Genomic DNA, 20,601 nt, shown 5'->3' on the forward strand with positions numbered 1-20,601 from the left:
GCCCAATATGTTACTGGAGATCAGTGGAGAAATAACTCCAGAAAGAATGAAGGGATAAAGGCAAAGCAAAAACAATACTGAGTTGCGGATGTGACTGGTGATACAAGCAAGGTCTGATGCTGTAAAGAGCAATATTGCATAGGAACCTGGAATGTCAGGTCCAGGAATCAAGGCAAATTGGAAGTGGTCAAACAGGAGATGGCAAGAATGAACGTCAACATTCTAGGAATCAGCGAACTAAAATGGACTGGAATGGGTGAATTTAACTCAGATAACCATTATATCTACTACTGTGGGCAGGAATCCCTTAGAAGAAATGGAGTGGCCATCATGGTCAACAAAAGAGTCCGAAATGCAGTACTTGGATGCAATCTCAAAAATGACAGAATGATCTCTGTTCGTTTCCAAGGCAAACCATTCAATATCACAGTAATCCAAGCCTATGTCCCAACCAGTAATGCTGAAGAAGCTGAATGGTTCTATAAAGACCTACAAGACCTTTTAGAACTGACACTCAAAAAAGATGTCCTTTTCATTATAGGGGACTGGAATGCAAAAGTAGGAAGTCAAGAAACATCTGGAGTAACAGGCAAATTTGGCCTTGGAGTATGGAATGAAGTAGGGCAAAGGCTAATAGAGTTTTGCCAAGAGAATGCACTGGTCATAGCAAACACCCTCTTCCAACAACACAAGAGTGTGGATGTTAGAGATATTGATATAGGTATAAATATGTGTTTGTGTGTAGATATAAATAAAATTCAAGTGTATTCAGGAAAAAAAAGAGGAGTCTCCATTCATTCAGTCTAACATCTGCTCAGCCTAAAGTGGAAACACCTGTTAGTTTATTAAATTGTAGAATTAATTCATGTGGAAATAAGAGAGGAGGGAGAAAGGAGGCTTTAATTCATACCAAAGGGAGGAATGAATATATATATAAAGAAATTATGCCATAGTTTAATAATGGTAATTAAACACTGAAGCTACTTTTGGTTCACTGAGAGAAAATGTGTAGCATAGATATAGTTTTACATCATTTAAGAAATTTTCTGATTGAGAGCTGCAATATCAGGGGAAAAAAGGGCTGCAAGAGCACCCATGCAAATAATCAGTTCTTTGTTGAGGCATAAAGATTGTTAAACGGTGGCCCTTTCATTCAATCCCTCTTCTTTTTTTGCTTCTGGGAACTACTGCCGTAGGTGAGCATCTCTACCTGGACTATAACAGCAGCCTCTGAATGGTCTTCTCACAACCTGTTTGTTTTCTACACTGTTGCCAGAGGTATCTCCACAAACTAACTAATAAAAGATGCACTTTTTCTCTCTTCCCTATGAGAACAAAGCAATCATTCTTAATTTTATTTTGAGTCATACATGCCACTGATAACCAATGAAGATATGAACCCTTTCCCAGTTAACAACAAAAACTTTATACATGCTATTATTCTCTGCTCAGTAAAGATTTCAAATCTGTTGCTATTTTGCATCCTCACCTGATATTCCATCATTTATCTTATTGTCTGCACTCTGGCTTCATGACACTTCTTACTGCTTCTCATGCTTGAAAGGGACTCCAAGTTCTCTCTTCTAAGCACTTTAACTACCTAGGGGTACAATGATGAAACAGAGGAAGGCTTTTGATGTGTTTGTCATAGAAGGTCTAAGATTCAAACCTTGTTACAAGCTTGGCAATGGTACTTAGCTGATTAGAATCTCAATTTTATCGTGGTAGAAATAGAGTGATAACATAATTTTGCAGGGTTTGTATAAAGGTCCAGTGAGATAATGAAAGTAAAGGGCTTGGCACTCATTGTTCCTACCTTCAATCCCCGATTGAGCCTCCTTACATTTTATCCTCATGCCCCACTCCAGTGAATGGATTTGGGGTTTTAATCTTTGTGTCCCCAGATCACGGAGTGCTGATACCTCTGTACTTGTAAGATTTGGGGACATTTATTTATTTCTTGTCTGTTTCTCTCTCTAGCCCAGTAGCTCATGACCCAGGCTGCATACTTAAGTAACCTTTATAAATTCCACTGCTGGTCCAATTAGTCCGGTTGGTCCAATTCCAACTCTGGTCTGGTCTGAAATTGCGATTTTTAAAGTGATTCTAGTGTACAAGCCTAGGCTACAGGCCCCTTGAGAGCAGAGATTCATCAGTGAAGCTCCACTGTCCACATGGAGCTGGTGCCCAGTGGGTGTTCAATGAATGCCTGTAGGGTGAATGAATGAATGAATGAGTAAATGGATGAATACATGCATAACAGCCAGTTATCTAGGTCTTCTGAACATGCATTTGATAAACTTTAACCCATTTAATTATGAAAATGTGACACTCTAGTTTAACAATTTCCTGATAAGTTTATATTTATACATTGGCAATCAATACGTAAGTGGATAAAGTTATGCTTTAAATTTTTAAAAAATCTAGATATTGCTCCAGGCAATTTTCTACCTACATATTTCTATGTTTAATGGTATTTTGTTTTTTCTTTCCTTCCTTTGCGTCCCTATGTCACATAAGCAAAGTAATTTTAACCTATAAATCTCTTAAAGGGCATCTAACTACCTAGAGCTTAAATAAGCAGTCTACTTGACACTGTTCTTACTGTGGGACTATTGCATGCAATCCTATCCTTGCATTTATTTTGTTGCCTTCTTCTTGGAGTTTATATGCAGATTTATATTCAACCTTCCTGGATTCTTTGTTTTTAGTGACCCATCAATAATTATGCTGATTGTGAATATATATGCAGTACCTTGAGGAAAGGAACTAATGGCGTTAGAAGCAGTAGTTCTAGCAATCAGCTGATGTGAACTTTTCCCCATAATGGCTGGTGGTGCTTTCCCTTCTGAATGCTAAATGAAAGCTGATATGTAATAAAAGTTTTATTTTCATAGAGTGAATAGTGTCAGAGCATCATGACTGATAAAATCAACTTTCTCATCTAAATGTGAAAGATTTATAAGTTTATTTTCAGTAGGATTCGATTTCAGGATGGTCTCTAGACAGTAAGCTGAACAGTGGGTAAGGGAAGAAGATTCCTATCTTTTCTGATAAAGGGAATCATGACTTCATTACCTCAGTTCTGGCCTAGAAATAGAAATGTTATCAGCTTAACAAAAGAAAGCAAATACATTACAAAAATGTCTCTAACTGTTGGTGGAACTCACTAGCGGAAATGCACAGGCTGGATATTTTGATTGAAATAAAAACGGTGGGTTCTGGGACTATATTTAATTTCTCTACAATGTTATTTTCTTGTAGGTAATCAGCTCTGATGTGGGGTCGACCATTTCCTTTTGGATGATAGACACTGGGCAGAAAATCAAACAGTTTACCGGTTGCCATGGCAACGCAGAAATCAGCACGATGGCCCTAGATGCAAATGAGACGCGGCTTTTGACTGGCAGCACAGATGGGACCGTAAAGGTGCGAACACAGTGACGCTTCTTTATCCAGATAGGAGGGGGCTAAAACATTGTGCGAGGAGACACAGCTTTGGCTATATCTGTGTTGGTATTTTTGGTCTTGGAAGAAAAGAGATGAGACAAGGAAGAGCTAAATAACTCAAACCATCTAATAACAAAGCTGTTAGGAAAATAAACCTCTGTGGAAAAATGAATAAATGATTTTTCTGAATAAATTATTTAGAATCAAAGCACAACTTGTCTTACTCATTTCAGAAAGCCTTTTCCAGTGTTCTAGATAGAGGACCACTTTGGGGAATAAGAGGCCTGAATACTTTTCGTGTGGTTTAGCTAATGTCTTTGATTTCATTTTTCTCAGTTTATAAAATGAGAAATCAGGGCAAGTACATAAATTTTAAAATGACATGAATGCAAGTTTTTCAGAAAATGAATATCTTAAAATCAACCTATTTTGTAAATTGCATTTTTATGTGAAGGTAAGTATCAATAAGATAGTAAAGAAGGATAGTAGGAAGGACAATCATAATCTTATTTGTTATCCATCCTAAACTAACACTATTTTATCCTCTCAGTTATCAAATTATTATTAATTTCTTCTGGGAGGAAAGTGCTATATTATTTTGCAGAAATCATCAAAATTTCAGGTAAAGCTAGATTCTTACAATCTAAAATCATGCCCAGCGGTGAATCTTCTCTGCTCACCTCAGCACTGAAAGTGATGACAATATCGGATTGGAGATGACTTGTGACACTTTGAGTCAACAGAAGGCAGTTTCCTGAATAAGCTTTGAATTGTTCTTAAGTTTCTGTCATAAGTGGGATCAGAAGGCTATTAATTAGAGGTACCTCCTGTGTTAAGGTGTATGATGCATTCAGGTAGACTGCTGGGGATGGTAGTGGAAAGCTACCTAGATATGTAGGTAGGTAGGTAGGTAGGGAGTGAGTGAGTGATAATTGCTCAGTCATGTCTGACTCTTTGTGACTTCATGGACTATAGCCTGACAGGCTCCTCTGTCTATGGAATTCTCCAGGCAAGAATACTGGAGTGGGCTGCCATTGTAGGTAGAACATGGTGGAATTTGGGGGCAAGTATTTAGGAGAATTCCAGCATGCATCGATCACTGTGAAGCATGCTACAGTGAGCATCTCTGGAAATTAGCAGAACATGACCTCTGGGAAGGATAATGGCTTGAAGTATGGACTAGGAGCATGGGTTTAAGTCAAGTTACATCTTCATGTGAGAAAATGGTTAAATGTGTGAAGATAATGGGATAATTCTAATCACAATAGTCAGGTGGAATAAAATAGAAGTAACTGGAACTGGAGTATTAGACAGTGACTTAGGCAAAAAAAAAAAAAAAAGTATCCCACATACCAGTCCTTGGATACAAGACTAGACTGAAAAAAGAAGGCAAAGGATTAGACTGTTTTTATCCCTATGTTGGGAACTAACTGGTCATAGAGTCCAGGGTAGGGCAGACTTGTAGATGGTTGCAAAACTGGTCCCAGTTAAGGGGCTTCATAGGATCTGGGGACAGTCAAATCCTTATATACTTTTCTGTGGGTATTATTTTAGGTGGGCTTTATAAGAGCCCTGTTTAGAGAAAAACAAGACGACGTGGGTGAAGAGCATGCACACCCCTCAATGTCTCAGCTTGAGTCCTGACATCTTAGAAGTTAATGTGAATTTAGTATTACAATCACAGCTTTTGAAGGTACATTTATCTTTATCACAACAGCACAATAGAATTCTGAAATCTGGCAACTTCTGTGTAGGATGCATAAATCAAGGTTGAGCTGCACAGGCCATATTCTAAAAAGAAACAAGAATGAATGATATTTTCCCAATCACATTTATAATTTAGAACCCCAAATCCAGTACTTATGCAATCAAAGATTTAAAAGTATTGCCCTACTTATCATGGTTTTCAAGTCTCTGTTTTTAAATTAATTGTTTTGAATAATGTATGCACACAATAAAATTTTAAACCTAAAAGATATATACAGTGAGAAGAAAGTGTCCTTCTCAACCCGTTCCCTTCTCCTCACTTGTGGCTACCAGTGGGACTAGCTTCTTGCACATCTTTCTAGACTGAGCACCATTTGCTTTTCAGTGGCAGTCCACTGTCCATACTGTTCTGCATTTTACATTTTCTGCATTAGACTGATTTATATGAAGGCAAACAACACCAATAATAATATTAGTTAAATTTGATTGCATATTACTATGAATCATGCACTGTCCTAAGCACTTTACACACACACACACACACATACACACACCTCTATATGCTTGGTACTATTATTATACCAGTTGAGAAAACTGAAACCTAAGGAAATAAACAACTTGCTGAAGGTCCTGTGGCTGATTGGCTTTGGACAAAGCTTAGACAACTGGAGATGACCCATTCTTTGTAATAGCTGTATTATATGCTACAAATGTGGAGATATTCCACATTTGGATGTTCAATTCCTTGTTAATGAGCAATTAAGTTGATTCAAATTTTTAGCTGTTATGAACAATGCTTCCAGAAAATCCTTTAAAATACATAATTTCACATATGAGTATCTCTGAGTAATGATTTTCTAAAAGTTGAATTTTTGAGGCAAAAGGGATATGCATTTTTATCTCGATAGAAAGTGCCATCTGCCCTTTGATGATGTACCAATAATGTTTCATAGCAGGGCTTAGTTTTAACAGCTAATTACTTTCTCTCTTAAAGTGAACCGATTGGTCTACATCCTCATCCCACGGCCTGAGGAGGTAAACTAGAATTGCTTGTGCTTCTGTGGATGTGGGTCTGGTACCCACTGTCAACAGGAGGTTTTATTGGCAGAAGATAGGAAACCTCGGACGTGATGACTGTGTTTCAAGCTCTGTATTATATGTTTACAATTCCAAGCATCCCTGAAATAGAGGTCCTATGTCATAAATAAGAAAATCAAAATTTAGAAAGATACTTGGAGAAAGAAACAGGATTTTGACAGACTCCAAAATGAAGCTCTTCATGTTTTTATACTGCCTCCCCCTTAAAAATAAACACTGATGTATTGCCTTTGAATCAACTATTATCAGAGTAGACTGATAAGGTTACAAATAGAGTAATAAACATACGAGCTAAATTTAAGTGGTGAGAAGGCTTTAATTATTATGTGTCTCAAGTGAATCAACCCTAGTGCAGAACATAAACAAAAAACTGTAAAAATCCTATTACATCCTGTTGCTGTACTCATTGAGAAGACATTTTCTTTTCTTATCTCAAAGCTGATTTTAACTTCTCTTTTAAAGGTCTGGGACCTCAATGGCTGTTGTCACCACACACTCAATGTTGGGCAAGAGGGAGCTGTGGATATTTCACACATCCTGGTTCTTAAGAAGACAATCCTAGTTACAGGCTGGGACAGGTATGATAGACTTCATGCAAAACTGTAGGAAGGTAAAAGGAGAGAGTTTTATAATCCCCTGAAAAAGGGAATGGCTACCCACTCCGGTATTCTTGCCTGGGAAATCCCATGGACAGAAAAGCCTGGTGAGCTACAACCCATGGGGTTGCAAGAGTCAGACATGACTTAGAGACTAAACCACCACCACCACCACAAAAGGAAAAAGAACCCAGAAATCCTGTTTTCTGCTTCAGCTGATTTAATCCTAATTCTGAGTCTTTAACTTGCTGGTGACCTTGATGAGTGAAACTGGAACTGGCTGGATGCTTAGTGAATAAAATATTTTAAGATCATGTAGCTTGAGCGGCTTTGAAAAGTGTTAACAGTGCTTTCTCCTGGTTTTAGGAACCTGTCTTTTTCTTTAACCATTTCAGACAGAAACATAATACCACTTCCTGAGTGTTAAATCCAAAACTTTCCCAAATTTTACAGTCAATAAATTCTTAATGTATAAACTTCATTCCTTCAACTGTAAAAGGAACTCATTCCTTCTTCTCTTCTTAGTTTCAGTTGCAGTTGCAGCACAAGAGGGAAGCAGCCTGCTGAAATCTGGGTTAGCACCTCCGTCACTTCAGAGTGGAGAAGGGTCTTTCACATTCCACTTACTGTACTCAAAGAGCAATTTTTCCATTTCATTTATAAAGAAAATTACTTTGCTTTCCTCTTTTCCTGAGAGAACTAAGGGATCATAAACAGGGGCTTTTCTATGGCATTGTATAAGCCCTAAGAAAATTAAAGTGTGATATGTTTCAAAAATACATTGTCCATAAATTCAATAGTTCAAGAAATATTGCTCTAGTAGGTAATTTGCCCAAGATTATTCACTATGGAAATATGATTGTAATGGTTTGAAGCTAAGATTAAATCAGATTTTATACCTAGAAAACAAGCAATATGTATTTGGGAATTTTTATCACGCTTAGGGAAGGGTTGTGTCTAATGCAAATATGAACATCCTAGACTAGACTAGAGAATACAGTGCCACACAGAGCTTAGTTTTCAGAGGTAGTTTGACTATAAGGAAAGAAAGTATAGTTCAGATTGTTCTACTTGCTATTAAGAACTAATTTAATCATCTTCACCTTTGAAAGAAAGCTTCTTCATATCCCTGGGAGCAATCATGATCCATCAATGACTCATAACTACTCCTGTAGACTATGGCCTAATGCTCTCTATAATTAGGCTATGGCAATGAATAAGTGGAATTATCTAATATCGTGGCAGAGTAGATGTGTAGTATACACTTTAATTTTGCACATATCAAAAAGAACTTTAAAAATTAATGTGTTGGTCAAAACTTTGGAGACACCATTTTCTTAGTCATATTTTTTAGACATCCCTGGTTAGAAATGAGCATCAAATGTAAGGCTTTTTAAAAAAATTGGTCACAGGGTGAAATTTCTAAAGATTAGATATATAGAGTAATCTAAAAGTGATTTAAAAAGAACACCCAATGATATGATCTGTATTGGGGGTGATCACTTTCTATAACCCTGGGGAGGAATTTTGGGGGAGATTGAAATGAGTGGAGGAAAACATCACTCTTCTCATTTTTCTCCATGCTTTCCACCTTCCATAAGGTTGTCAGGACTTGGATCCTATAGTTGGAATTGAAAGTTGAATGACTATGTTCCCAGTTATATTGTTTTACTTTCATATTGATGAATTTGAAAATGATAATTTTATATTTTCTAAGCAATATGTCTTACATTAGAATGGATTTTGCAAAATCTTTGCAGGATCAGTTTTTTTTTTTTTTTTTTAACCAAGAGGCATTTAACAAAAGAGGCAAGAAAACAGGTAAGTTGTTTGGTTATGTCTTGGGGAGGATAGTCCATTAAGCCAGCTCCCTAATAGTTTAGTGACTTGAGAAGAAATAAGTGGAAGTTTGAGAGTCTTTATTAAGCTTTCTTTAAAATCCAGAGAAGGCTGTTAAGTTACACTGTAACTTTAACTTTAGGCTCTATTTAAATAAAGAAATTGGTCTGATAATTCTGTCCAAGATGGAATAGAAATTACATTTATTGAGTTCGGTACATAAATATGCCATCAATTTATTTTATTCATAGAGCTTTGTAGCATTATGCACTTTACATACATTATCCAACTTAATCCTTAGCTTCATCTTGGAAGGTAGGCAATATTTTGTAGATATCTCTAATCTCTGTCTTCAGCTCTTATCTTTCTAAGCTCACTCATCCGTTTGCTTGCTGAATGTATCTGACTGTGATCCCAAATTCTTCATATTCTAAACTGAGTGTATTATGCATGAAAGTGAAAGTGATAGTCATTCAGTCATGTTCAATTCTGTACTACCCCATGGGCTGTAGCCTACCAGGCTTTTCTGTCCATGGAATTCTCCAGGCAAGAATACTAGAATGGGCAGGCATTCCCTTCTCCAGAAGCTCTTCCTGACCTGGGGATCGAACCCGGGGCTCCTGCATTGCCAGCAGCTTGTGTATAGTCTGAGCCAACAGGGAAGCCCATTTTATTCATTCCCTTCCCTAAACCTACTTTTCTCTTAGATGCAGAGCTTCAGTTAATAGCTAGACATCCTGGTCATCCACCTGGTCATCCCTCTTATTCAACTTCACAGTCAAGTAGTCACTAAGCCTTATCTCTTTTCTAGTCTAAATATTTTTTTTCAAATCTATTCCCAATACTACTAGACTGCATACTTCAGAGCATCATTTCTATGTACATGAATGTCACGGTCTTCTCATTTGCCTTTCTCTGGTAAATGTCTCTCTTTTACCTCTTAAATAGATTTACTCATTTTAATGATTTCTACAGTGATTTCTTTCTATAATACCATTTATCTATGTCACTTCCTTGGTTCAATGATTTTTAAAATGTCTACAACAAAAAAAAACCAAAGATCCCTGTGTCCCAGACCTATTCTGAGCTTCATTTGTACACTCCATTCTTGTGTAAATTCTAAACTCAAATAGAAACCTGCTGTCAGAGTGTTCCTATATAAGCCGTACCATTTCACACTCCCATTCTCTCCCCTTTTCTAGAAATCTCTCTACAAATATTTTTCATGTAGTTAATGTTTATTCTTCTTTGAAGTCTTGTTCATATAGCTTTTCTACCAGAACCTTTTTCTTTCCCCCTATGGTGGAAATACGCCCCCATTTGTCTTTGTGCTTTCTAATTTCCTGCACTTTATTTAACCTAGGAATATAACTACTGAACATCTAATACGTATGTATGTCTAATATGTGCTTATTAGATGTTATATGATACTTGTCGAATGACTTAACATTTATTGAATAGATAGGAAATCTGAAGATTAAAGAGATTAATTGGCCATCTATGGGGTTGAAAAAAAAAAATAAAGAGATTAATTACCCATGGTCACACTCCAAATAAGAGGAAAACAGAATTGATATTCCAATCTATTCTTTCATTACAATAAGCCAGAAAGCCAAGTATTACCAATTCTCTTTCACAAAGGAGGAGGCGAGGCTTGATGAGTAACCTTGCCAAACCTAGTAGGCAGCTGAGTTAAAAGTCTATGCCAAAGTGCATACTTTTTCTACCATTCCTGAATTACGGGTTTGCATTCTTTTAAAGAAATAATTTGACTAAGTTGATCAGGTCAATCAAAGCTAATGAATCAGTTTTGTATATTTAAAGGGAAAAAAAATACCACATATTATTAACTTAATAATACCTCAGAATTTTATCTTACCATAATTTTCCCCTTTCCTTTCCACAAATATCTTTAAACTGCACCTAGATAGAAAACATGGAGTTCGGAAACATGGTGTGCTGAATGTGAAAAAGCAGGATTCCTTCGCTCAAGGGCATCACATTCTAATTGAGGAGTTGATGCATACAAGGCTGGATATGGAAAATGCCCCTTTCTGCTAAACAAAGCCTGAATCAGAAAGCCCATTAGGTTGTTTAGGAGTACGGTCATTCATATCTAGAGATTACTTCCACCGGAAAAAAGAACCCAAATTCAGAAATTCTACAATATGTTTCTTATCATCGTAAGCAAAGTGTACTGAGAGACAAAGCTGTAAATTGACATTGAGTCAGTTAAAAAATACTCGGTTAAATACCTAACCATGTTTATGTTGGTAAAACTAAGTGAAGAGATGATGAACTATCTTTGCATTTGTTAAGTAGTCATATAATATGTATAGTTCTGGTAAAATCAAATAAATGATCACAATAAAGTTTAAGATTTTATCTTATTTTTATCTTAAATTTATGCCCTGAAACTTTATGATTCTATATTTATAACTCTGTATAAAATAAAAATAAGTTCTTCATTTATTTCTCTTCTTTCAGTTAAAGGAGAAAACTTTGTTTGTGAAGGTTTTATGTCTGTAAAATATATAAGTACTTATATAAATATGTATATATAATATATAAAGATATAAATAGAGAAAAGAGAATTTTTCATATAATTTCAAATAATTCTGAAAATATGATTGAGAGTAGCATTCTTCACAGAATTCTTTAAAAAGTAGGTGCTCAATAAATAGCTGTTGATATAATTCTATTTCTAAAAGTATTTTTTAAGGGAGCTGAAATTAGGGATTTGAAGTTCCTCAACAATAAAACTTACCTATCACAAGATATTAAATTCTTAAAATAATTGCCTTGCTAAAGAACTGTATGTAATCTTATATATGACTCAATCATCTTTTATTATTAGGATGAGAATCAGAATGAGTACTTCCAAAGCTGTGACTTATTCTGGATAATCTTGTTGGAGGCTGGATGGGGGCGAGTATGTGTGAAATTCACAAATAACCCTCAAGACTAACTTTGTGATGGTTTCAGTATCCAAAATTGGGCTCCACAAATTTTAGGAAAAAGCATGAAAAATAACATTTATTTTGAACTCATTCCCTACCTTTGAGATAACCTTTTTATCCTAAAAACAATGGATATGTTCTTTTGGACTAACAAGACATGAACAATTAACCTCTGAGGGAGCAGATGTGTAAAATGCATGTCTGACTCTGTGACCCCATGCACTGTAGCCTGCCAGGCTCCTCTGGCAGGCTTTTCTGGGATTTCCTAGGCAAGAATACTGAAGTAGGTTGCCATTTTCTTCTCCAGGGGATCTTCCCAACCCAGGGATCGAACCCATGTCTCTTGCATCTTCTGCATTGCTAGGTAGATTCTTCACCCAACTGTGCCACTGAGAAGCCCCAAGAGAACAAATAATTGACTTTGTTCTTTTGTTCTCAATGTTACAATTTCTACATGATAAGTTTTGGTAAAATTTATTATCCTATCTCATTCATCCTAAAAGAGATTATTTTTAACACATTGAAAATGTTTTTTTTTTTTGTTCTTGTCAGGCAAACTAATTTTACTTTCTCAGAATTGGTCATCATATCTAAATTCTGAATTAGAGATAAGGCCGTCATCAGAAGAACACAGTGACTCAGTAGCTGTCCTCCCAGGACTTCAGATGTGAGGTGTGGAATGGAACTAGTAACCTGCTTCAATGTCAGAAAGAACAAATCTCTCAGACTCTTAAAATGGCCTAAAAATTGGCTCGTTCTGCACTTCAATTTTACTCTTGGCAAAAGTACAAACTTAGAAAAAAAGTTATATTGAAAATGTACAAAGTAAGAAATACAGTGTGGATTCTGAAGGTATTTTAAGGATAACTGTCATTTCAAATGAAAGTTTCAGGTTAGGTTTCAAGGGAAAGTAGGCAGCTAATTAGCTTCTCACCACTGTGACACACAAGGTCAAATATCAGAATGGCTACTTTTTATACCATGTTATGAAAAGGATTTTGTGCTTTGGGGTGTACTCCTTAAGTATATCCAGTTAAAATGGTAGCTTGGCAAAGAAGACAACTGACATTAAATATTGGTGGAGAGATAATAGAGGAGATATGGACTGACCTCTTCCATCTCACTCCCACCTTCATACGCTCCCTTATCAAAAGATAATCTCTTTAATCAAACATACCAATAGGTAAAGAGGAAATTTTAAATATATACGTATAAAACTCTTACAAAATTCATGACAATTTCAGAACTGCAAATTACCTTACTTATACTATCTTGTCTTGCTAAACCTTGTATTAATATTATTAAAATAACATTGATATTAGATGATTGATTTAAAAAGTAGAATAATTCATATATTGATTCATCAAATTTTTATGAAATGCCTATTATTTTCTAGGTACTATTTTGGGTACTACTGATGCTGAGAGGAAAAAAAAAACTTTGCTCTCCTAGAGCTTACTTATGGTAGGAAATACAGAAAAGAATCAGACAAATAGATATAGATTCCAATATCACATAATGATAATGTAATCAAAATGATGTAGGTGAGGAATGAGAGACTCAAGGAAGTCTTTAGCTTGGGTGGTCAGGGAGGGTTTCCCCATGGAGGTAACATCTGAGCAGAGAATTTTTCATCTGATCATTTGAAAATGTTTATTGAATATTCAATATGTGTAGGTCACTATGATTGCTACTTAATATGTATAGGTCACTATGATAAGGTTGTAGAATAAAACACGATCCCTGTTTTCTGTGAACTTACATTAGAGCAGAGGAGCAGAGACTATATAATATGAATTAAATGTTGTGAATAAAATGTAAATTATGTAAGAGATCAAAAGAGGGATATATTTCTTTCAACACTAGTTATTGACCCATTGGAAAAGACTCTGATGCTGGGAGGGATTGGGGGCAGCAGGAGAAGGGGACGACAGAGGATGAGATGGCTGGATGTCATCACTGACTCGATGGACGTGAGTCTGAGTGAACTCCGGGAGTTGGTGATGGACAGGGAGGCCTGGCGTGCTGCAATTCATGGGGTCGCAAAGAGTCGGAAACGACTGAGTGACTGAACTGAACTGAACTGATTAAGGAAGCCTACAGAACAAGATAGGACTTAATGAATGGGTGTATAGACAGGTAGTGTGGGTATGTGTGTGGAAGGAAATCCACAGAGGGATGGAAGATCCCACTGTGAATAAAAACAAAGCAGCTAGAAATGCAAAGCATATTTAGAGAGCAGTAAGAATATTGCTTAGGTCTTCTCGAGTGGCACAGGTGGTAATGAATTCACCTGCCAATGCACAAGATGCAGGAGATGCAGGTTCAATTCCTGGATCGGGAAGATCCCCGGAGGAGGAAATGGTAACCCGCTCCAGCAGTTTTGCCTGGAAAATCCCATGGGCAGAGGAGTGTGGTGGGATACAGTCCACGGGGTTGCAGAGAGTCAGACATGGCTGAGCAACTACATGCACACACATACACACGCACAAACACACATGAGTACTGATTGGCTTGAACATGAGATGTGCTTCAGAAACAACCTCTAGATACTCCTAACAGCTTAAAATAGCTCCTGCAAGGAGAGAATCTATTTGAAACCTTGTATTCTATCTATAAAATCCAGGTGAATTTTGCTTTCTATTGCATTTATTCATGTATTCTTATTTTAATATAAAAATATTTTCTCCCAAACTCTTTGAGTAAAATGAACACTTAGGAAGGTGTGTCAGCTCTACCTGTGGTTTCCAGTAGCCCTGTCAAACATTTAACTGAACATTCACATTTTACTCTGAAAACCAAGGACAGAAGAATAAAGGGAAAAATGCTAAAAGAGTTGATTGGATCCAAGTATTATTGGGTCTCAAATAATAGGTCCAGACATTTGATTTTTGTCATGTAAGAAATGGAAAAACTAAGAAATATTTTTTAACAGGGTATTAGCCTTATCTTTTTGATTATGTTGTTTCCCCACACTGCTTGGAGTGACTTCCTCTTCCAAATCTTACCCATCTATAGGGTTAGGCTCTGTAGGTTCTGTTCCCTACAGCACCATGAGCAGGGACTTTCATGGAGAAAACAAGAAATGTTTGTAGAATGAATGTATATCAAGAGCTCCTGAATGAAATGATTAATCTGGTAGCAGGATGAAGGATGTACCAGAGATGGGTAGCCTAGAGACAGTGAAATTTGTTAAGAGTCCTTTACAATTGTTCAGCCTTGAGCTAGTGAGTGCTAAGCTAGAAGCTGTCATTGATTATTCAAAATAAAAAAGGAGGAATGAATATATAACATCACAGAGGCAGAATCTGAGGATTTTATTTGACTAAGGAAGAGAAAGACAAGCAGGAATTTGGAATTCTGGTCTATTAACCAATTTTGAGAATTTAGTGAGTCCTCCTGTGGAGGGAAGGTAGAAATTTTAGATTTTTGATATTAGCTGATGGAAACTATAATGGAACTGTCAGCTGTCAAGTGAGAACAACTCAACACTGGAAAAAGTCATGAATGAAGATAGATTTAAGAACCACATTTATAGAAGTGAACTGGAAATTCACTGGTGGTGAATATAAAACCTGCCGGGGTCCAGCCCCGGCTGATCCAGGGTATTCGAAGGAGAGACGGCATCCGCGACCTATTTATTTAAATATTTATCAAAGATATAAAGAGTAATAGAATGAGGATAGCTCAGTGAGGAAATTCAGTGGAGAAAAGTGGCTGAAATAAGGATAGCTCAGTAGGAAAATTCAGTGAAGAAAAGAGGCTGAATAAAATTCCAAAGCAAGGAATTTACGTCACCTGTGAAGGCCGCAGGCGTCCTTCCGTTCTCCCGAAGGAGAGGAGACACTAAGGCCTCCCTGGTCAGATCTTAGAAGCCCAGGCAAAATTAGTAGGCTTGACGAGCTTCCCCGCCTCAGAGGAAAAATTCAGCCAGAAAGTGAAAGAAAGAACGACATGGGGAGACCAAGTTTCGGTGAACAAGGCCCACACTTTATTTTCCAAAGTAGTTTTTATACCTTAAGTTATGTATAGAGGATAATGGGGGAAGGGGTAGGTAGAGTCATGCAGTAAGCCAGGCTTTCTTCCTGCAAACTTATCATATGCAAAAGTTTAGGTGATTTGCACCATCTTCTGGCCTGGAGGCCTGTTAACATTTTAAGACCCTTTCTTCAGAAAACTTATTTTTCTCTAAAGGTGATTAGTCAGGCGCCACCCTCCAAAAGCATTAAAGTTGCATTCCTATAGGGCAAAGGTGTGGTGGGCTATAACAAGAAAAAGAATTAACTCAAGGGTCCAAGGTTACAAACATTGAGGCTACTACTTACATTTCTATACACCCATTATATCAATCAATACACTGCCAAGGACACAGTAGGTAAGGGATATGGAGATTTAGCAGCAAACATTGGCCCAACAAGTGAAAAACCCTTCACCAATACAATTTCTAATCAATCTTTTAACTACTCAGAGGAATCTGTGTTTAGACAGTTTAGAACATCTCCTGCCTCTTACAGTTGGGAGGCTCTGAGCAATCACATGTGGCCGGAAAAACCTATTCAGGCAGGCTAGAGGATTTCCAAAGGAGTTTGTAGGTTGAAACACTGTCACACCCAGGAATTATTAACTGGAGCTGTAAGCTAACTCTTTTTTCAGAGAGAGGTAGTGGGGGACAGCCCCCGTAAAGTCAGAGGTGTAGGTGAGAGCACAAAGCAGAAAGTAGGCAGACTCTGGTTTGGGGGTAGATGCTCGAGAATTTCCAGGGGGACTCCTGAGGCTCGATCCCGCCTTTGCGTATGCCGAGCCTCCTTCCTCATGACCTTTGCCACGGGCGGAGTTCCTCACGCTGGCTCCTGGCAGTGATAGACTTCCAGTTGAGCTATTCCAGATCCTGAAAGATCATGCTGTGAAGGTGCTGCACTCAATATGCAATATGCTGGATCCCGGCAAAAACCCAATACAAAAATAATACAAAAACAATACAAAAACCAATACAAAAACAATACAAAAACCAATACAAAAATAATACAAAAACCAATACAAAAATTGATGGTTTACAAAACCCCTGCACAAGCCCTTTTGATCAGAGAGAGGGGAGTGGAGGAATGATGGTCAACAGTGTCCATATGGAAAGGTGAGAGAGAGAGAAGGAAGGGGCAACAGAGTACAAGGAGTGACAGGTCAGGGAACAGGAAGAGAAGCAGGGCATTTGGCAACAGAAGAGTTTCCAGAACAAACTCATCCATCAGAGGGTGAGGAGTTGGTAGGGCAATTGGAGACCTTTAGTGTGAGTGAAACAGAAGCAAGGTTTCAGAAAAGTGAAGACAGAATGTGGGTGGAGACACCAAGCCTGGGGTTACAAATGCCCCTTTGAAGTGAGTGTGGCTCTAGAAGTGGGGAGAGGCTTGCCAGAGGCTGGTAGCCAGAGTTCAATCAAGAGGAAACAAGGTGGTCCTATAACTTGATGCCTCCAGTATGTAATTTTTAAGCTCCTCAACCAGGCATCAGGCATTTCATTCTCTGTCCTTTCTGATCTGTCCTCAAATTCACCAGTAACGCCTCAGGATACTGACCTTTAAAAAAATTTTCTGTTGAAAACATCTCTGTCCTCCATCCCATTCCTTTGAAGCTGCATTTTCAAGTGTTCCACAAACAGTTGCTCAAGATGCCGTATGAGAAAGTACTCTGTGGTCAAGTAAGTCTGGAAAATGCCACAGGGAATATAAACATGTTAAATATCTTGGATGAACTGATGAAAAGAAACTTTAATGATTTTGTCTAAACTATCCAATATTATTTGTTCACAGACTCTACTCTTTTGTCTTGTTACTGCCATGAAATTCTTTGTGGTTCCATTTTGGAGACATTTTATTTTTAAGGTCTTGGTGGTGGATGATTAATCTGATAAATGCACACATGTTTGGTATTAATGATTGTGAAAGGAAGATTAACCTTCTGATATTCATAATTTACCAGGGAATTTAAGAGAGACTTCAAAAGGAAGTTCAGTGTTGGGATTTAGCATAATGGATGACAAGTAGGGATAAAGTTTTGGATAGCATCATCTTTTTTTATTTTTTAAAAAATATTTATTTATTTGGCTGTGCCAGATCTTAGTTGCAGGATCTTCGATCTTTGTTGTGGCACATGGGATATTTTTTAGTTGAAGCAGGCAAATTCTTTAGTTGCAACATGTGGAATCTAGTTCACTGACCAGGAATGGAATCCAGGCCCTCTGCATTGGGAGTGTGGAGTCTTAACCACTGGACCACCATGGAGGTCCCCAGCATCATCTTTTAGACTTCTCAAATCACGCTATTCAACTGTGGGATGGCTACTCCATAGCTATATCACTTTTATTTCCACGGCTAAATGCTATATCCTTTTTTCACTAGGTCTATTACTGTGTTTCGACCTCAGAACTTCAATCAGTTTTCCATCCAGCCTGAAGAATGGAAGGGAGGAATTCAACACCATGATGATATATTATGTGCTGCATTTTCACCTCCACAAACTCTTGTTACAGGTTACTTGAATGTTCACTTGACAATCAGTGGTATAGTTTCCTTTGCCTCACTTTTAAAAAGCCTTTTCTCAACTACAAAATGAACAGGTTTCTTAAAGAAGCTGTCCTTGTACTTTAAACTAAATCTGGTCCTTATTTCTAGGGCTGTACAACAGTGGTTACAAACACCAGCTCTGAAGCCTGGCTACCGGGCTTCAGATCCTGGTTCTACAACTTGCCACTACCTCATATTGAGCAAATTATTTTGACTCTAAAATACCATTTTCTCTGGCAAATAATAATTTACCAGCATGTTGGTTTATAGTGAGGATCACATAAGATAATCTGTGTATGGGTTTAATCCAGTGCTTACAATAATCCCGTCAGTAAATACTAGCTTTCATTTTCATTGTCCTTTTCTGAGGAGCAACCTCAGGGTTGTTGGGTACAAATCACATTTCTGAAGCACTCAGATGTTTCATAACAGGAACACCCTCTTGGCACAGTTTACTCTAAGTAATGTTGGTTAACGACTGGTCTCACAAAAAGTCTATAAATCCAAGCTCTTGACAGGATCCATGGGCATACTTTGATGTGGCATATTAAAGAGGATCAGAAATTGTTGAATTATTTCCAACCAAAGAAAACAATTTATAAAGACAGATTGCACCATGAAATTATAAAGTTCGTATTTTGACAGCCTGATTTGTTTTATAGGACCAAAAATGTCATTAATTAAGATGAATGAAAAATTACAGGAAAAGAATATACTTTTTATATCCAAGAACACTTGGATATCTACAAAGTGTTATCATATGAGGTTTTCTGCTTCATCTACACTTAGAATTTTGTTTTCAGAAGTTCCAGGAGGGCCAACTCTGCAGTTGAATTTGCTCTAAAGCTGCTGGAAGTCTACCCTGCAGCACGTACCATATACTGAAATGTGATTAAAACAATATCGCTGTGTAGTTGATATTGAAGTGTCATAAAATACCATTGTAACTGGGGAATAAAGGATCTCTTCATTCACTTTCATTCCTTCAATCCTATGTGAACATGCTCGGTCAAACACTTTGCAAGTGAAGCATTTTAAAATGTTAAGAGAAGGTGGATGTTCCCATGAACAGCTAGCCCGTGGAAGCTTATCATCTTTGGCCGGTTTGTGAGTTACACAGGTTGCCTCTCTGCGACAATACAGAGTGCAGTAGGCATTACTCGCTTCTCTTTTCAAATCCCAAGAAGGACACCATCAGTACATACCACTCAGCTCTTGTCTTTTGCTCTCCTCTTGCTGTTGGCCCTCTGCTCACTAGGGAGCTCTTCTCATGGGGCTGCTGAGAACAGTGGTCTGGGTATGCACTGCTCCTTCTAAAACCAGCTTGGTCAGACTTAGCCTCACTGTTTGGACTTTTCTGTGTTTTCTGCATGGAACAGTATGAAAAGACTTGTGTAGGGAAAGTTCTAGGATTGGAGAAAGCAATATTCAATAAAGAACATATAAAAAATAAACAAAACACACACAACAAAAGAACAGATGTAGGAAACAAAACTTAGAAGGAAAATTCGTTTGCCCTCAATAATAAACCAATAATATAGTAGTTATTATTACTATTTCAGTATTTGTAATATTCTAGGCAGTAGGTGCTTTTCATTCTTCAGAGCATAAATTCATTTATCAGACAAAAACTTTATTAACCCATTTTTTAGGTGAGGAACTTGTGGCATCAAGTAAAGTTAAATAACTTGCCAAGGTTACACAGCTGGTAGGTGGTAGAACCAGGACTCAAACTGATGAAGTACAAAGCCTTTATTCTGAATGCTTTCTTAACACAAAATAAAAAAAGATATAACAATAATCTCTATCAAACTTACTGAATGGTATTTTGTGAAGTTTCCAATTTCTAAAGTTTAGTAAAAACAGTAGTAATTACTATTCATTCATGTCTCCAAATATACAGAGAAAACTTACAAAGTGCCAGATTCCATGTAAGTTATTATGATAATGATTTCTTCTAATTGTTGTTGCTCATATTTTCTATCTAACTTTCTGGTAATTTCTATTCTCTGTCTTGGCTCCTGTAGGGAGTTATGATGGAGAAATTGTTCTGTGGAACAACAGCACAGAAAATGCTCACTATGTCCTTCACCCTGATTATCAGAGGCTGCTAAAATCAAAATCGGGTGAGTGCAAGTTTGAAACTAAAATAATGTGGCCTGGTTGTTTGTGCATGGGCCTGCTGCAGCTTGCTTCTGAATTATAGATGATTGGCTGTAAGCGCAAGGGATTAGTGATACCGTTGTCTTGTCAAAGTGACTAAAAAGAACCTTGAGATTTACTTGGCTTAGCAAATTCTCCATGGCTGGCTGTTCCTTTTCCTTATGCTACATCAGCGCTTCTGAATTACTGATGGTGGGGAACAGGACTCTCATTTTTATCTAGTTTATTTTT

General features: G+C 37.3%; 1 protein-coding gene across 1 annotated transcript in view; it reads left to right on the plus strand.

The window, feature by feature from the left end:
- The window catches only part of WDR49 (WD repeat domain 49), a 171,909-nt gene that overhangs the window by 99,286 nt on the left and 52,022 nt on the right, over positions 1-20,601 (plus strand). The window contains exons 9-12 of the mRNA XM_015472863.3: positions 3,265-3,429; positions 6,718-6,833; positions 18,043-18,173; positions 20,235-20,333. Of these exons, the coding sequence (XP_015328349.2) occupies positions 3,265-3,429; positions 6,718-6,833; positions 18,043-18,173; positions 20,235-20,333 (511 nt within the window). The remainder of the gene's footprint in view (positions 1-3,264; positions 3,430-6,717; positions 6,834-18,042; positions 18,174-20,234; positions 20,334-20,601) is intronic.

This window comes from Bos taurus, chromosome 1 (genome assembly GCF_002263795.3).
Source record: "Bos taurus isolate L1 Dominette 01449 registration number 42190680 breed Hereford chromosome 1, ARS-UCD2.0, whole genome shotgun sequence".
In the NCBI taxonomy this organism is placed as follows: domain Eukaryota; kingdom Metazoa; phylum Chordata; class Mammalia; order Artiodactyla; family Bovidae; genus Bos; species Bos taurus.